Source organism: Buteo buteo, chromosome 20 (genome assembly GCF_964188355.1).
Source record: "Buteo buteo chromosome 20, bButBut1.hap1.1, whole genome shotgun sequence".
Taxonomy (NCBI): domain Eukaryota; kingdom Metazoa; phylum Chordata; class Aves; order Accipitriformes; family Accipitridae; genus Buteo; species Buteo buteo.
The window spans coordinates 12,861,166-12,876,822 of record NC_134190.1 but is presented as its reverse complement, the minus strand read 5'-3'; the positions used below and the strand labels follow the sequence as shown (position 1 = coordinate 12,876,822).

Below are 15,657 nucleotides of genomic sequence, written 5' to 3'. Positions count from 1 at the left end.
TTGGTAAGGAAAGGAAACATACAGATCTGTCCGAAACAGGAGGGAACAGACATCTAAAATGCAGTGACTGTGTTTGGTTTGAGTAGTAAATGCTAATACCTTTGCTACCTTTGCACTTTTGTTAACAAGTTAGATAGTATTACATAGGCTTTTGGTCCTTAGCGGCAGAAGTTTTCTTCGTTACTTCTAGTAAGTAATGTATAAATACTGTATGGTAAGCTGATTGTTAATTTGGAGTAAGAACTAATTTTTCCTTGACTGAGAAAGTGACCTGTCTTAACCTCTGCACTACGGATTGGGGAGAGAGGCAATACAGAGCCTGATTTTTTTTTTTTTTTAAATTTTTTTTTTTATTTTTTTTTTAATTTTCCTGATGGGTCCTCTCTGTAGAATGTATCCTGAAGGTTACTACTGCTTATTTGCAGGTGTAAATAGCTAAGGGAGAGATAATCTGAGTGGTAACCTTAAGACAGAAAGTAGGAGCTGATTCCGTGAATTAGGAGTGCAGAAGTGTTGTATCTACCACCGAAACTTAACAACAGAATTTTCAGGCATTAGTAGAGAAGTAATATCCTTCATACTTTTGAGGGATTTAATAAGAAATTCCACATTCCCGTGACTGTGTGCCTATATGACAGCATGTACCCTCTCCAGCTGTATTCTTGTTGGAAGCAACGATAAAGAACTTCACTGGAAAGGTACTGGTATTTTGGAAGAAATGATTATGTATTGAAAGGGCCTCTATTTGAAAACATATTTTTTTGTGAACTTAGATTTAAATAGTAAAAATGTTACTGATGGAGTTGTTGTTCTTTATAAATTAGGGCTACACTGTTTATAAGAATGTTTATTTTGTTTCCTAGCATACCTTCTCAGATCTTGAGAAGGTATGCAGTGCTTGTTCCAGTAATTAAGCTGTTTTAAACAAGGATTTTGCATGTACCATTTCAGGGACCAAGTTCCTCAGAGTATAAAACTGGCAGCCCTTCCAAGCCTGTGTCCTCTAAAAGTATAAGATGTTATTACATTTCTTTGAGTTCACTGGAAGCTTAAATAGTAATCAAAGCTTTCTTCCCATACACTTTTGCCATTAACTTTAGCGCACTTAACTATACAGTTGTGAATGTGAAGATTTAAAATACAGAATCTAACATCTTGTACCTATTAGAATAATTCAATTCCATTTTAATAAAAGGGTCACTAAAAGCAATTTACATTGCAATACTTATACACCTAGTAAGAGGAGAATTATTACTGTATTTGCCTTTTATTTGAAAGTGAGAATGAGGCTGTATTTGTAGTCTAAGGTAGTCACAGTATCTTATTCTGTACACTATATTGTTAATGGAATGCATTGCTAAACATTTCAATCTAATTGGACAAAATTATAAAATTCACTTTAAATGGTAGTGAGGAATGGGAATTTGTTCTTCATTAGACACTTTGTCTATCCTCTGCTTTAATAATGCTATCGCACAGCATGAACAATGCAAAACAATGGCAGTTCTAAACAAAGGTGAATTTTGGGAAGCAAGAAAAATAAGGGGAGGTTTTTAAAGGTCACAGCGCCATCGAACTAGTTTTGAGTTTCTGTTCCTCTTCTTAAAAAACCCCACAGCAATACTCACTCTGAAAAAAAGAAGGAAACTTTTTTCTGTATGCTATTAAAAAAGCTTTGCACTCATTTTTTTCTGCAAATTCCTAATAGAAAACAAATTCAAGCACAGCAATGTTTGCTTGCCTTTTTTTTTTTAACATATTGTCTTAAAAGTGTTGATTGTTCTACAGATTTAATAATAACCAATAAAATGCTATACTGAGTGTTCTGCTTTTGCTATGCAAAGCTTGCTGCCAGTTCATGACTTACAGCACTTGAGTTATTGTCATAGTTAGGTTCTTTTTCTTTTGCAAAATTCAGGAGCTTTGTGAAAAAGGGAAACCTTGTATAAAGTGATGTGGTGCTTTCTGCTAACAGCTGCACCTCAACAAATTTAGAAAAGGACTCGGGGGTGAAAATATATTTTAAAGCTCCCAAGCCTCTGTGATGCAAGTCTTACATTCTGCTGTTCTGATTCTGTTAATTGTTAAAAGTGGGATAAGACTGGTTATTAACTCTTGGAAACTAAAGAAAGAACTAGTGAAATTTTTATGTCACCTCCTGAAATGTCAAGGGATGCTCTTTAAAGAAACCACACAATGCAGTTTGTGATACTTATAAGTATCAAGGTCCAGGAGATAAAATCTCTGTCCATCTCTGGTTTTAATACTTAAGATGAACTACGTATTTAGTCATTTAATTTGGATGCTGTACACTATAAAATGAAACAGGATCAATAAGAACTTAGTCTTAGTAACTGGGTGAGGGGTTTTAAATCTAACGCATCTTTCATGCGCAGACAAGATCAGCAGCAGAATAATGTATCTGGTTACAGGTAGTTTAATGAAGTTTTATTGTCAAAGTAGGGCAGGAACTATTCAATCACATGGGACATACAAGCAAACAGATTTCAAGACTACCTTACATATCATTCTAAATCACAGCAATATATTTTAGAACATGTGAACCATTAAAAAGTAGTACTTTGGTTGCAAAAACTGAGTCTCTCAGGCATTTCTTCTGCTGAACAGAAAAGCTCAGACATGTGCAGTGAGTTTACGCATCTGTATGTGGCACTGTAGGATGCTGAAGATGGTCCAGTGTTGCTTCAGGATCAGAGACTTCTCATAGCTATGTGTTTCCTGGACTCTCAATAACCAATTTCTGCGTGGAATACAGTTGGCCAATGGTAACCTGAAATCAAACCAAAATATCAGAAAGCTGAAACTGGAAAGTAAACAGGTTATAATTTCAGCTTCACAAGAGAGATTAACCCTCCCCGCCCCCCCCAAGAACTGAGTAGCCCACGTATTAAACTTTTTCATAATGACATTTTTCTTTCTATAAGCATTTTTTTGTAAATAATACTATTATCAGCCTAGACCTTAAGAAAAATAACTGGTACATAAAATAACTGCATGTATAAAATCTTGAAATAATGACGTTGGGGAATACTGTTCAAAGGCTCATATTAAAAGTTAACATTAGAAGTTACTACAGAGGAAAAGCAAACAGGCTGTATGTTTAGAAAAATGAAAAGATGAAAATAATGAAAAATAAAAAGGCGGATATAGTCAGCAGGTATTTCTTACTATGCTTTTTGGGTGGAGAGCTTAGATATAAATTGCATGGTGTTGTATTGTTTTCCAGTTCCTTTGGAACCCTAATTTAATTTGGCTTACAAATGGTGAAAATAGTTATACAGTTAGTTCAGCAGTAACATTTTACACACGCTGGAACTGACCTCTTGTTCATGACATGGTATTCACACCTCATATATTTGTGCTTTCTAGTGCCATGAGGAAATGAAAACTGACAAAAATGCAACACTGATGCTTTGATTCCTCTTGTTCTTTAGTACTTTCTAGTCTGCATTGTAACATTGGTAAATCATAGTCAGATGCGCCGTTGGCAGTAGTCACACACAGCTCTTCGCTTAACAGTTGAGATGTGGAAGGAAGAAGTTTCATGCAAGTAGGGTAATGTAAGCAGGAAAAGGTAACATTTATTTTGAAAGTATGAGTCTGGGAGTCCAATTTTTAATATCTGTTATGCCCTTCCTTGCCCCTGCTTTCTCCCCAAGGCCTGGGTACACAGTAGCTCTGTGTCCTTTTCACACGCAAAAAAAGTTCATATATTTAATTATGGAATTAGGACAAAAAAGGCTAGATGCTTAATTACACTAAGCACGATATATTTAGTAGAATTTAATACCGCACAAACAAAGCCCAACAGCAAGTCAGGCTCTCAAAGTAGTAAAAAATTAGGGAAAGAAATTTTTTGGCATTTTTCATTTACCATTTTTGAGGGGAAAAAATCCTGGCAGCTCTTATATAAAAATTTCTCGTCTATGCCCACACTCACATAAAATGTAAATAATATTGCCTTTTAGGAAATGGACTATTTCATCTTGATAAACAGCCTTGTCTGAAAGTTTAACACATTGATTTTAATCTTGAAATATTTATTACAAGAGAGCATTTATGAGCCATTCTTGAAGGAACAGAAGTTCTCCTTACCAACAAATACTTCCCTCTTTTGGCACTCTGAACTAAGTAACAGCATATGAACAACTCTGATTATTTTTGAAATTACTTATGAAGCATGTTGCATACAGAATATTTAAAACAAAGGCCATACACAACTGTGGCATGTGTTACCAACAGCAATTTTAAGCTGTCAACAAGTGTTACTTATCAAAGAGAACTCGCTGCTCTGGGTTATGTGGCAAGCTATACACTTTAGTTGCTGCCTTACCACAAACCATGCTGTAGTACTTAATTTTTGTATACTGTGTTTTGGAGCCCAAAGAATCTTTAATCCTTTCCCACACAGTAGAGCAAATTTAATGGGAGGCTCAGAGGGATTACAAAAATGCTGAAACCTGAATTGCATTTTTTTTTCTCCACCAACTGGGGAGATAGATGAGGCTGAGTACGTGACTTCTCAGTCAATCATACTCAGCCAGGGCTGATGGCTTTGTAGGAGAAAGGTACGAGCTGTTGTTTGCTGTCTCTGTGCCAAAAGGTGGTTATTATCTACTGCTGTACCTCTTGACTCGAACGCAGTAAAATCATAGATGTGTGTGTTGAGCTGCTTCCTTAGTAAACCACAGGCGTGCACGCATTTCAGCGAGCGCACAGCCACCAGTGCTGCGCTGTCTGCCTTTGCTGGGCTGCTGCAGCTTGTCTGCTCTGGTGCCTCCCTTCCAGAAGCTATGCCGTGACATTTTAAGCTGAACTTTGAAACTTAAGGATTTTTTTTAACTATTAGCCTTGAATTTCTAACATTATGAGCAAGCCTTTCCCATGCACTTTAGACAAAACAAATAGACCTTCCGTTTATAGCTGCTGAAAAATTCACATCTATAAACATCCACTGCCTCAGCAGAAGGACTGCACCGGTATTTACATACTGACGCTCATTAACCCTCTGAATCAGAACGGCCTTCTTACAGTATCCTCACCTATGTTAAGTCTAAAGAAAGCACTTAAGCAGCAAGCATTGCTGTCGATCACTCTCCCAAATTAAAGACGTAAGTGGCTATCTGTTGTGTTCTTTTTTTCCATCATCTGTCTTTGTAGCTTGTACACTGCATGCCATTTACTCTTCTGGTAGGCGGCTGGAAGCCAGTACATAGGTCAGTGTCAGGGTATTTTCATTAATCACAGGAAGCTTTTGTGGAAAAAGCCTCTACCATTTTCTCAGCAACTTTGTTACCCAGATTTTATTTACTTCTGTGAGGTAACACATTGCAATTAAATTCTGCAGGAAAGAATGCACAATAAAGAACCACTTCGTCATCAGGAGAAGACAATAAATAGAAATAAAAAGGCTGCTTTTCAGATCTTACTGAATTATTCGATGTTTAAATTCTGCCTGCAAAATTACGTACTTTAAAAATGTCTGACAAGTCCAACCCTCAAAACCTGACAATTTGTCCTTGTTCAAAGATTTAGTACAAGTCTATAGGGTCAGCTTTTTCTTGTGAACTTCAAAAACTTAATCTTGCCTTCCGTCTGAATCCAGAAAAAGACTTAGGGTTTCAGAATAGGATTTATCACAACAAATGGGGAAAAAGAAATTACTGAACAGTAAGCACTGGTCCATCCTGTAACCCAGCCATTCTCTGGTTATTGGGTTTGTGTGTTCATATGGAAACAGTACTTTTCCTTGCTCATGGCTAGCAGCAGCAATCACGGGGAGAAGCCAGTTCATAGAATCTTTCACCACTATTGGGAAAAAAGCAAGTAGGCGAGGTTTTCCCCAGATAACAGAATATCAGAGATGTACATGGGGAGGTGCAGTAAGAATTAAATAGTAGAATTAAATATTGAAAAAAAATCCAAACGTCCTGAAGACATTAGAAGAACACGCTCGCACCCTAAAAATTCAGCGATTCCAGTCAAATTGCCAGCTCTGAACTCTGTCCTCTCAAATGGCCTATGACTGGCCAGTGCCTGACTCTGAGGGACGCCTGTGGCTGGTGAGCAGGTTACGCGTAGCTTCCATGCCAGACATGCAACAGATACAACTGCATCGGGACAGTGGTGACCTGGGAGGTAGCCTAAATCCTAGGGGCTGCCTTCCTATCCGACACAGCCGGTGGAGTAGATCCTGCAGACCTATTGCCACTGCTTGCAAAATACTACTAGAAGATCATCTTCAGCTTTTGAACACGTGGCATCTCTTGTGGGTTTTATTCATATGAAGATTTTACTTTGCAGCTCAGAGTTGAGGTAGAAGTTACTGCTCTATTTCTGCAGGGCTGAAAATAAGGTGACTGGGTTTTAAATTTCTTTCTAATTTGCCTTGGTCATTTTAGAGTGCATGGTTCTGCTCTGAAAAGTATGATGGCATCTTGTCTTGACAGCTCTGTATATATTCAAAATGTCTGTCCACTTTAATAACCACCACATTTTTCCCTCCTTAGTTGTGTTGGCTCTGCAGTACAAAGGTGGCCAGCCATCTCCTTCTCCCTCATACTTTACAGAATTGTTATTGCGTGGTGAATAACCTGTGAGCTCTCACAAATCCTGCTGGGCCCTGCTGAAGATACTTCTTCTCACTGTCACCAAACGACTCATCATTATCTTCCTGCCAAACCTGACAATCTCCAAACTACTAGCTCCCTGCTTGAGTGAGGTCTCACTGACAAATTTCAATGTGAATGCCACAAAATTACTCAGGTAAGTAGCTAGGCAGCAGACCTGAGGAAAGGTGATGTCCAAAAGGAAATGGCAACGTCATATGTGTTTTCATGGGTCTTTATTATGGAGAAAAAGGAAAAGGTCCTGTTTATGAATATATCTATACCATACACACACACATTATATATATATATATCTCTATATATTTCAAATCAGATTGGTTTGTCTTGTTGCACCTGGGAAGTTGACAGGTTTATCTCACAGGCACACTGCTGAATCTTAACTAGGAAGAAAACTCCCCGATGACAGTGCAGTCATATTGCATATACTGCTGCTAATCTTGGCCTCTAACACCATATGAAGTTGTCCATTCCTGTTTTCTTGCACTATGATTATAAAATGCATATTAAGTGAATGCTGACAAGAACAGAAATGTACAAGAATAATGATTACTTTTAAGAGCCAGCAACAGTGGTGTAATTTGTTTACCTACTATGTTTCCTGTTGGATGATGCCAACCAATTTGCAATCCTATTGCAAATTTAAGTGAAGTAGTTATTGTTTTTAAGAAGCATTATCTTTTTTGCCCCACACCCAAAGTCAGATATGCTATATACAGCACACTTTCTAAATATTTTTCATAATAACTAAAGCCAGTTTAATGTTTTTTAAATGAATATAGACAGCAATTTTTAAAATTATCTTGTATTGCAATACTATGTACCACATTGGTGTGTTTATTAACTTAAAAAATTCAAACGGAACCAAAAACTCATCAATAACTTCAATGCTTTGCCAAATCTTTATGTTGATATTAAATGCTGTAGCAGCAGCCTTATTTATTTTTGCTTAGGAAAGAATGTTGAAAAACTGCATTTGGGCCCTTAAATACATAGGTTATTCCAGTTCTTCAGAGCTGGAATCAATATGGAAAAAAAAAAAAGATTTTAGAGACATTTCCCTTATTTTCAGTGATTCCATTTGTCTACACAGGAATGGGAAAGGAAGTGAAGGAAAGCACAGAGCTGAGAAGTTAGAAATATTGTGTATGTTACTTCCACCTGTGTTTTGCAAATGCTGTTTTCTTTGCTCCTTTGTGGCAAAACATCTTCTGCAGCCACAGCTACATGAAGCTTTTGAAAAAGCAGGAAAAATTAATTTATAGCTACCATTTGTCTGGCTTTCACTAAGTAGGAAGGTGTGAAGTAAAGTAAACCAGGCGAGAATTTATCTGAAAGTTATTTCTCTTAATAATGATAAATTATGTAATTTTATTAGAACCATATGTACTGAATCTTGGTACACCTTTATTCAGCCTATCAGAAGCAGGATGGCATATTTATTTAATGCTCTTATTAATTTATTCTGTGGGTCCTCCCTGAAGAGATACTCTTCAGTGAAAAGAGCAGAGAATCATATCTAATCCAGCAATGATTAATGCATAAAATACTGTAAACACATACACTCATGTGTATTTATATATGATCATCTACAATAGCGAGGGATTCTTCTTTTTAAATGTTGATTATTTCTCAGTTAAGGGAGCCTTGTTTTTAAATTATACAAACATGCTACTATCCTTACAGACAACTTGGGCGTGACAGACACGGCCTTTGCTCCAAATAGCTACACACTTGACATTGCTTGAAATAACAAGAAAGGGTCCTCAACAAAGAAAGAAAAACATCGGAAAGCCAAGTGGACAAGATCCTGTGGTCCTTCAGTAAAGTCATACCGTTTCACTTCTCTCATTTCCTGCAAGCCTCGGCCTACAGAAGAAAAGGAGTGTGACAAGGAAAATGCCATTTTAAAAGCACGCAGGGCCCAGCAGCTGATGGCATGGGCAGCAGCCTGCTGCAAAGGGGAAGAAGCATCCCTCTGCTGCTGCAAAGGTAACCTTAAAAAGCTGTCAGACAGTGGGTCACAGGAAAGCAAGCAGTGACTGATTTTGGGCTTAAACAGCCAGGTGAAGGTTTGGTACAACACACATCCAAGGAGGAAGCAGATCTGCAGCGATAACACTGACCTGGCGTGATCTTTGCATGCTTTCTGCATCCTGGCAATCTCCAGGCTCCTGCCTCGCTTCTCTTCCTACTTGTTACCTGCTAACATATTTCAGCATCTTCCCAATTCTCTCTCGTTTACATATAAAACCTCTACCACCACAGAGCAGCTCAAACTCTTTGGAAAGCCAAACACAGAAGAATTAGATCTTCTAAAGAGTCAGTCCCATGCGGGTCAAGGGGAGAAACTTAATATAGTCTGATCTCTTCTCAACATAGCATGCAGAAGAGAAAAATCACTCAGTTAAGATGCTGAGTGTGGCAAGGAAAGGAATACAAAACATTAGTATTTGAAAATACAGAGACAAAGACCTGGATAACATTGTGCTGAGTGTGGTATAACAGGTACTCTAGTAATGCTGAGACATTTGGTATGTAAATGCCCAAACCATTCACAGAGGACCCTATGTTTTGTAGCAACTACATAAGCAGAATTCATCAAAGCCAGTGGGAGTGCCTGCCTTACTTTTGTCAGTAACAGCCACTGCCACAAAACACACATTCTGCACTATGTCCAGGAAAATACTGTAATGTTTGCGTATCACAGATAAACCTAACTCCACAATACATACAAAGACTACATTGTCATTATAAAAGGAAAGTATTTCACTCTTCAGTGTCCTCTTGGATCACTAATTGAGAGACACTTTTGGAATGAAACACTGAAGAAAATTTAGTCCTTACAGACTGGTATAAAAAAATAATAAACATGCTTACTGAGAAGTGTGATAAAGTAATTTCGTAGCACTAATAGGCTTTCATACTGTGAACTACTGCAGAACTAAAATAAGCTGCCACTTTACGCTCGACAACAGTCATAATTTAAAGAACACCTTTTACAACATTTGTATTTGAAGTCAGATGCTAGAAATGCAATGTACTGAAAGAATCAACTTTACCTCGCTTCTCATGTAAACTGGAGAACGTGGCTGCTGGGAAGAGCTGCAGAACAGTTACGCAAGGATGTATATGGCATGTTTGTAGGTTAATGTCTTTCAGAAAATTACTTATCCACCTGTGCCCTCCCCCTTTTTTTTTAATACAGCACATCACCTTCTACATTCATCCTCCCTTCTAGTTCCAGAAAATTTCTGCAAAATTTCTGATTTTGTCCCAAACTACTAGAACTTAGAGAAAGTTCCAGAGACAGCAAATGGCACATGGACTTTCTGTGTTTTTAACTAAGAATTACCTGTCCAAATGATGATTGTCTAAAGCCTTGAAAAGCTTTCATGCTTTATTGTCACCATATTTTTAAGTGAACAATATAAAGTAAATGCAAGGCATCAAAGTACGTGCATTGGGAAAGGCTGAGCTTCATGACCTAAGACAACTCGAGACAGCAGGTACCAAAGTACTAAGGACTGAAAAGCAAGACTGGCTGGCTGTAGTTCTGGGAGAATGCATCTGAGGGTCTATGTGCAAGAAACATGCCAGAGAAGATGTCGGAGCTCACCCAGATCACAAGTAGTTCAGGAGTGTGCAAGCCCAGCGTGGTGAGAACAGCCAAAGTCAATGGTTCTTCAATGAAGAAAATGCTGTCAGTGCAGTGGCACAAGGCAATCCAGATTGCTCTAAAAAATGTGTTTGGTCTGGCAGCATGGAAAACCTTGGTCGCCTGCTGCCTTTGAAGCCAGCAGCTATTCTGATCCCAGCCAGGCCTGCGCTTGCTTCCATGCAAAGTTCATACCTGTGGTATCTTACATGACACAACAGTCACCCATGCACATTTGCTCCAGTTCCACCTTGATTTTTATAAACAAGAAGTTTTCACAGTATCTGCAGTACCCAAGCATGTGACTGCATGTACACCTGCGGTAATAACTCCATCAGACAACTGGTAAACAAGCACACAACATGTATTATGCTTGGGGACTCTCCAGTGGGAGCTGAGGGGACACTTCTCCTTGCAGGTTCCTGCCCAATATTTTACAGAAAGTATATACACGTAGCAGAAATACTGACAGGTATAATTACTCTCAGAGCTCAGATCTTAGATTACCTACTTAAACAAAAGAATTAACTGTAACTAATAGGAAAACTGCAGCACTTAAGACAGGTTGGCACAATCACCTACTAGAGAAAGATGCACCAAATAAGGCAAATAGTCTTCCTTTCAAGCAGAACATACTTGTGTACATCTGGAAAGGCAATACATTATTTAACTAAATAAACTTGGATTTGTGTTTTTGTTTATTCTGAATCTTATCCAAAACACCAAGCATAAGGTGACTCAAAACTGTAATACTGTTTAACCTAGCAATTTAAATTTTCTGTTTTGTTAATGGCCTTTGAGCCACAAGAACACTTAAAAAAAATGCATTTTTATCTGCTACTGAAGGTATATTTTGGGAGGTGAAAGACACAGTGAGCTGCTGAATTTTTACATGAATAGATATTAGCCACAGTTAAGTTATTTGGTGGCGATACGCCTGCTTCAAGACTCCAGACTGTCCTCATCGAGATTCCTAGTGCTGGTTACAGGATGGCACCAGGTACACTGCGTTTTGTAAACCTGCCAGATGCTTTAATACTATTTTAAAGTAACAAGGCCTTTCAGCATTTTGGGAAAAAAAAAAAGTCAATCCTGTAACATACACATTTTTTCAAGACATAAGACACAGAGAAACTCCTTTTCTTCCTATCTTTCAAGAAGGCTAAGCCCAAGGATTAAACTTAGTTTTATATCAGGAACAATTTACTTTAAGGTTCCATTACGTCTCTTTCTCTGCACTAATGTTACCTTACACACACCTTAGCTGTGATTACAGGCTGAGCTTTTCTCTGTGCACATTCAAATTACAAAATTAAATTGGAAAAAGCAGAAATAACTAACTGAATTTATCTTCAGAAAATACATCTGTATTTCCTGAAGGTAAATTCTGTATTGGATGTTTTTGATTCAATCTGTATCTTCACCCAGAAAGGAGCACCCCATCTACGTAAATACTTACATGCCAAGTCCCTATTGCAGTGTCTAGCTGATCTGTAAGTGTATAAGGAAAGGAAAGTTTTTATTTTTCTGCATTAACAAGACTTCCTTTTTTGGCAAAATTCTAACAGATTACTAAGCTACAGTCATCTGTTCCTGACAGAATCACAAAGATAATTTCCTTGTTTATCTGACTTTCTGTGATGGAAGATATCCAAGGATTTTTTTTCTTCTTGCTTAGCTGTCATTCTGGGTTTAGTATCTTCAAATCCCACACCTAAAAGTGACCCAAGCTTCAAAGTTTTTTTCTGGTTTTTTTCCCCTCTTTTCGAAGAGTTCCAGTGAAAGCCGTACAAAACACACAACATCCTTGCTCTCACATCCCCAGGGGAACAAACACAGTCCCTTTAGCTCTTGGGAATCAAAGGCATCAGCATTTGGAATTTCAGCTGGAAAAAAGCGTTGCCTGGACTGTCACCACTCTTCAAAAACCTGAGCAGGGAGCAGATGAGAAGAAAGGACATTGATCTTTTAGGACTGAGGATGGATTTGTTGAATTTCAGCCAAGGTTTGTGACTGTGAGTTGTCACTTGCTGTCCATTGTACCATGGACACCCTGAGATCAATTCTCTGGCTCAGCTCAGTTTCCAAACCAACACCCCAGTCAAAAAACGTGACTCCGATCTACTTTATTAAGCAGTCTCTGTGGAGCCGTAACTGCAAACAGAGGGAACCACTCTACTCCGGGTGAAGGCAGGTGGACTTCTGCCTTCCTACAGCCTCTCCCCCCGGGCAGGAATCGCTACCCCTGCCTCTCAGCACCGAAGCAAACGCCGCTTGCAGCACCGCACCGAGCTGAATCCAAGCCCTCGTGCTCACACCTGCCCAAGTTTAGGCCAGCGTGCTGCCGTCAGACTGCTCTCTGGCCTGCGAGCTCACGCTCAGCCAGTTCCATACACAAATGAGTTAATTTCCCAGTGCTCCTCAGCTCAGCCCTTTTTACAAACACTAAGAATTAACAAGGTAGAAAATAATTATTTGCAAACCCTCCAGCTTTTGAGCAGGAGATATCTGTGTTTGTGTGGATATAGGGTACAGCTTACATTAACTTGTTTAATTGGAATAAACTATAGCAGCACTTTTTTTTTTTTTTGGCAAAGATAAATTACTGGGTTTAGCACAACTGGTAAGAGCTAATTCTGTACAAAGAGTTCTTTTCAGTAGTGTGGGTGGCAAAACACTTTCAGCATCTGGCTTAATTAGTTCTTCCTTCCTTGCAATAGCACAGGGCAGTTCGCAGAAGGAAAAAAAAAAAAAAGATTGTAACAGAAGATGTGATATAAAATACTCCTGTTTGCTCTTCCAGTTTTGTCAATTGTCCCTTCTTTAATGTCACACTAAATGGAGGCTTGCCCTGGTATTTCCTAGCACAGATAACCATTAGGGGTGAGAGGTTAGCACTTAGTTCAAATACAGGCTGGGAGCAACCTCTGTTCCTCTGCACAGGATGGAGTAGAGCATTCCTTAAACAAAACACCCCAGCCAAAACCAAACAGCACAGCAGTGGGAGCGCCACAGAGGGCTTTCCCCTCTGCAGACTTACCATATGGCTTGTGGGTGGCTTCTTTAGCAAGGACTGGGAAGCCTGAGCTGCTAACGAGACCCGCTCCCCAGTGCAACCTCTCTGACACAGATCATTTATATGACAAAAAACAACACGGGTGCCAAGTACAATCATTTCAGCTTCACTGCTCCCAGCGTACAGCACACGAACTGCAGTGTAATAAACCACTGCCACAAGCAAGCACTAACTTTAACACACAGACACCTTCCTTTCCATATGAGCTGGCCAAAAGCACTCGGGCTCTTCCACCAGCACGCACGTGGATGTGCAAATGCTCCGCAGCTGTCAGCAAGACACAGCTCCTACCAGATAAAAACTGGGCTTGCAAGATCCACTTGACCTTCTGAATGTCAGTGAGATAGAGGGTGAAAGGCCAGGAAGGGCACACATGTTTGTATTTACCTTCATTACAGGCCATTTCAGAAACAGCTGGAAATTTTTCCTAGCTGTTTTCTTTTGAATAATGACTCTGGAGCTGTACTTGAGCGAGTTACAAATCTATTTAAAAAACAATCCAAAGTGTTACAAACCATTACCAATGTTTCTCTGTCTCCTAACTACGCTGAAAAAAGGCAGGATTATGAAAAATTTCTGTTAGGAAAAACTGAACATGCAGGGAAAACCAAATTAAAACTGAAGGAGTGTTTTATGAAGACAAACAAACTCACCAATTAATGAGGAAACTCTCCAGATATCTTCAAGAAAGAGCAGGCAGTGAAACTGCAAATAACAGTGTTTACCTGTACCTACAGTTCCTGTTTCTTCGGGAAATTATTTTTGTATTTGCCCATTCATTTCTTTTGGTAGCAAGTGGAAGACAGGGGATTACTCCTATAGATAGTATTATTAGGCGGACTGATTAAAACCAAGAACCAATCAAAACTTCCTAGAACTGCTCACTGCTCATTTACGGTATGAGCAGCCTGATACTGAGAATAATATTTTCTAATACATGCCTCTCCATAACAGTTGTTAGAAAGCCCATAGAATTTTGGTCCTCGGAAGGTTGTTGATGAATCTTGAAAAGACTGTTTAAACACACGTCGGGGGAAAAAAAAAAGAGCCAATTAAGGGGAATATATTGAATCTAGGAATTTTTCAGTGAAGAACCCCGTCAGAAATAATTTCTAATACAACACTTCCCACTTTTTGTGGCTTGACAGCTTACATATTTCTTAATTTTCTTTCCATTTATCCGTATAACATTGAAACAAAAAGGGGTACTGACTGACTATAGACAGAAGACAGTGAAGCTACTTGCACAAAAGCTACTCTGAGGGACATAAATGGAAAGCAGAGAATCCTTCATCATCTTTCAGTACTAATCATCTCAGTTACTTTTAACAAAAGGAGAGCAAGATTAACTGGCAGGAGATTAGAAATGATTCTTTAATATATGTAACGTATTATGTCCTTTAACATACATATGCATCCAAAAAATATTTTGCTTATTCTATGCCAGCTTTATTTTGCTATTTAAAAATAATTTAATATAAACCTTACATATAAGCCTGCATACAAAAGAAAACCCCCTTTGTGGAGAAAAAAAAAAACCCAACCCACAGAAAAGTCAGCCAGTAGATGGCATTGTGGCACTTCAAAAGACGTTCCAGAAAATTCCACTTTAAAAATATGCAAGCCTAAGTACTGTGTTTAACCACTTACTGCTTAACCAATGCAATATTTTGCTCCTGCTCAATGCTACACATGCACAACCGAATAAACAAAACCACACAATGTAGCTGCACTGTCATACTAGCCCTGAAACAAATCTCTGCTCTGGTTCCCAAATCCAATTAGCTCTGTATGCTAGATTTGCAATCCCAGACTTGAAAAGATGATCCTTATTTGATGACTAAAATCCCATGAGCCATGGCCATCAAGGGGATACTAGAAAGGATGTGATTAAGTTGCAAAATATTTCCTAAAAAGTAATCATACACAAGATCTTACAACCAATGCAGATGATACTGTTTCCTGCCATACAGACACTACTATGGAATAGATATTACCCCATAAAAATAAATTTCTGGACTATTTTATGAATACTTCTATTTTCTTTCAATTAAATTGCTGGTATGCTCTCACAGCTAGGGATGAGAAGACTGTAGCAACCCACCAGTTTCTTGTGCAACACAGCAGTTCTCCATATTGCTAAAACCATGAAAACTTGAAAACATTTTGCAGAATTCAACATACAGAAAAACTCAGGAATTTTAAGAATTATATTCTATACACAGGCAAAATGATTTAAACTGAAGTTAGAATTGCAACAATCAGTAGTTTATCCG

The 15,657-nt window shown here is 38.5% G+C and overlaps 1 protein-coding gene across 9 annotated transcripts in view; it reads right to left on the bottom strand.

The window, feature by feature from the left end:
* Positions 1-341: 341 nt before the first annotated feature.
* LYRM4 (LYR motif containing 4) overlaps positions 342-15,657 on the bottom strand; it is a 91,583-nt gene continuing 76,267 nt past the window's right edge. For all 9 annotated transcript variants that reach the window (XR_012653692.1, XR_012653699.1, XR_012653697.1 and 6 more), the window contains one exon: positions 342-2,791. Coding sequence is in view for 1 of the 9 variants with exons in the window: in XM_075052085.1 (XP_074908186.1) it covers positions 2,729-2,791 (63 nt within the window). In the remaining 8 variants the exon portion in view is untranslated. The remainder of the gene's footprint in view (positions 2,792-15,657) is intronic.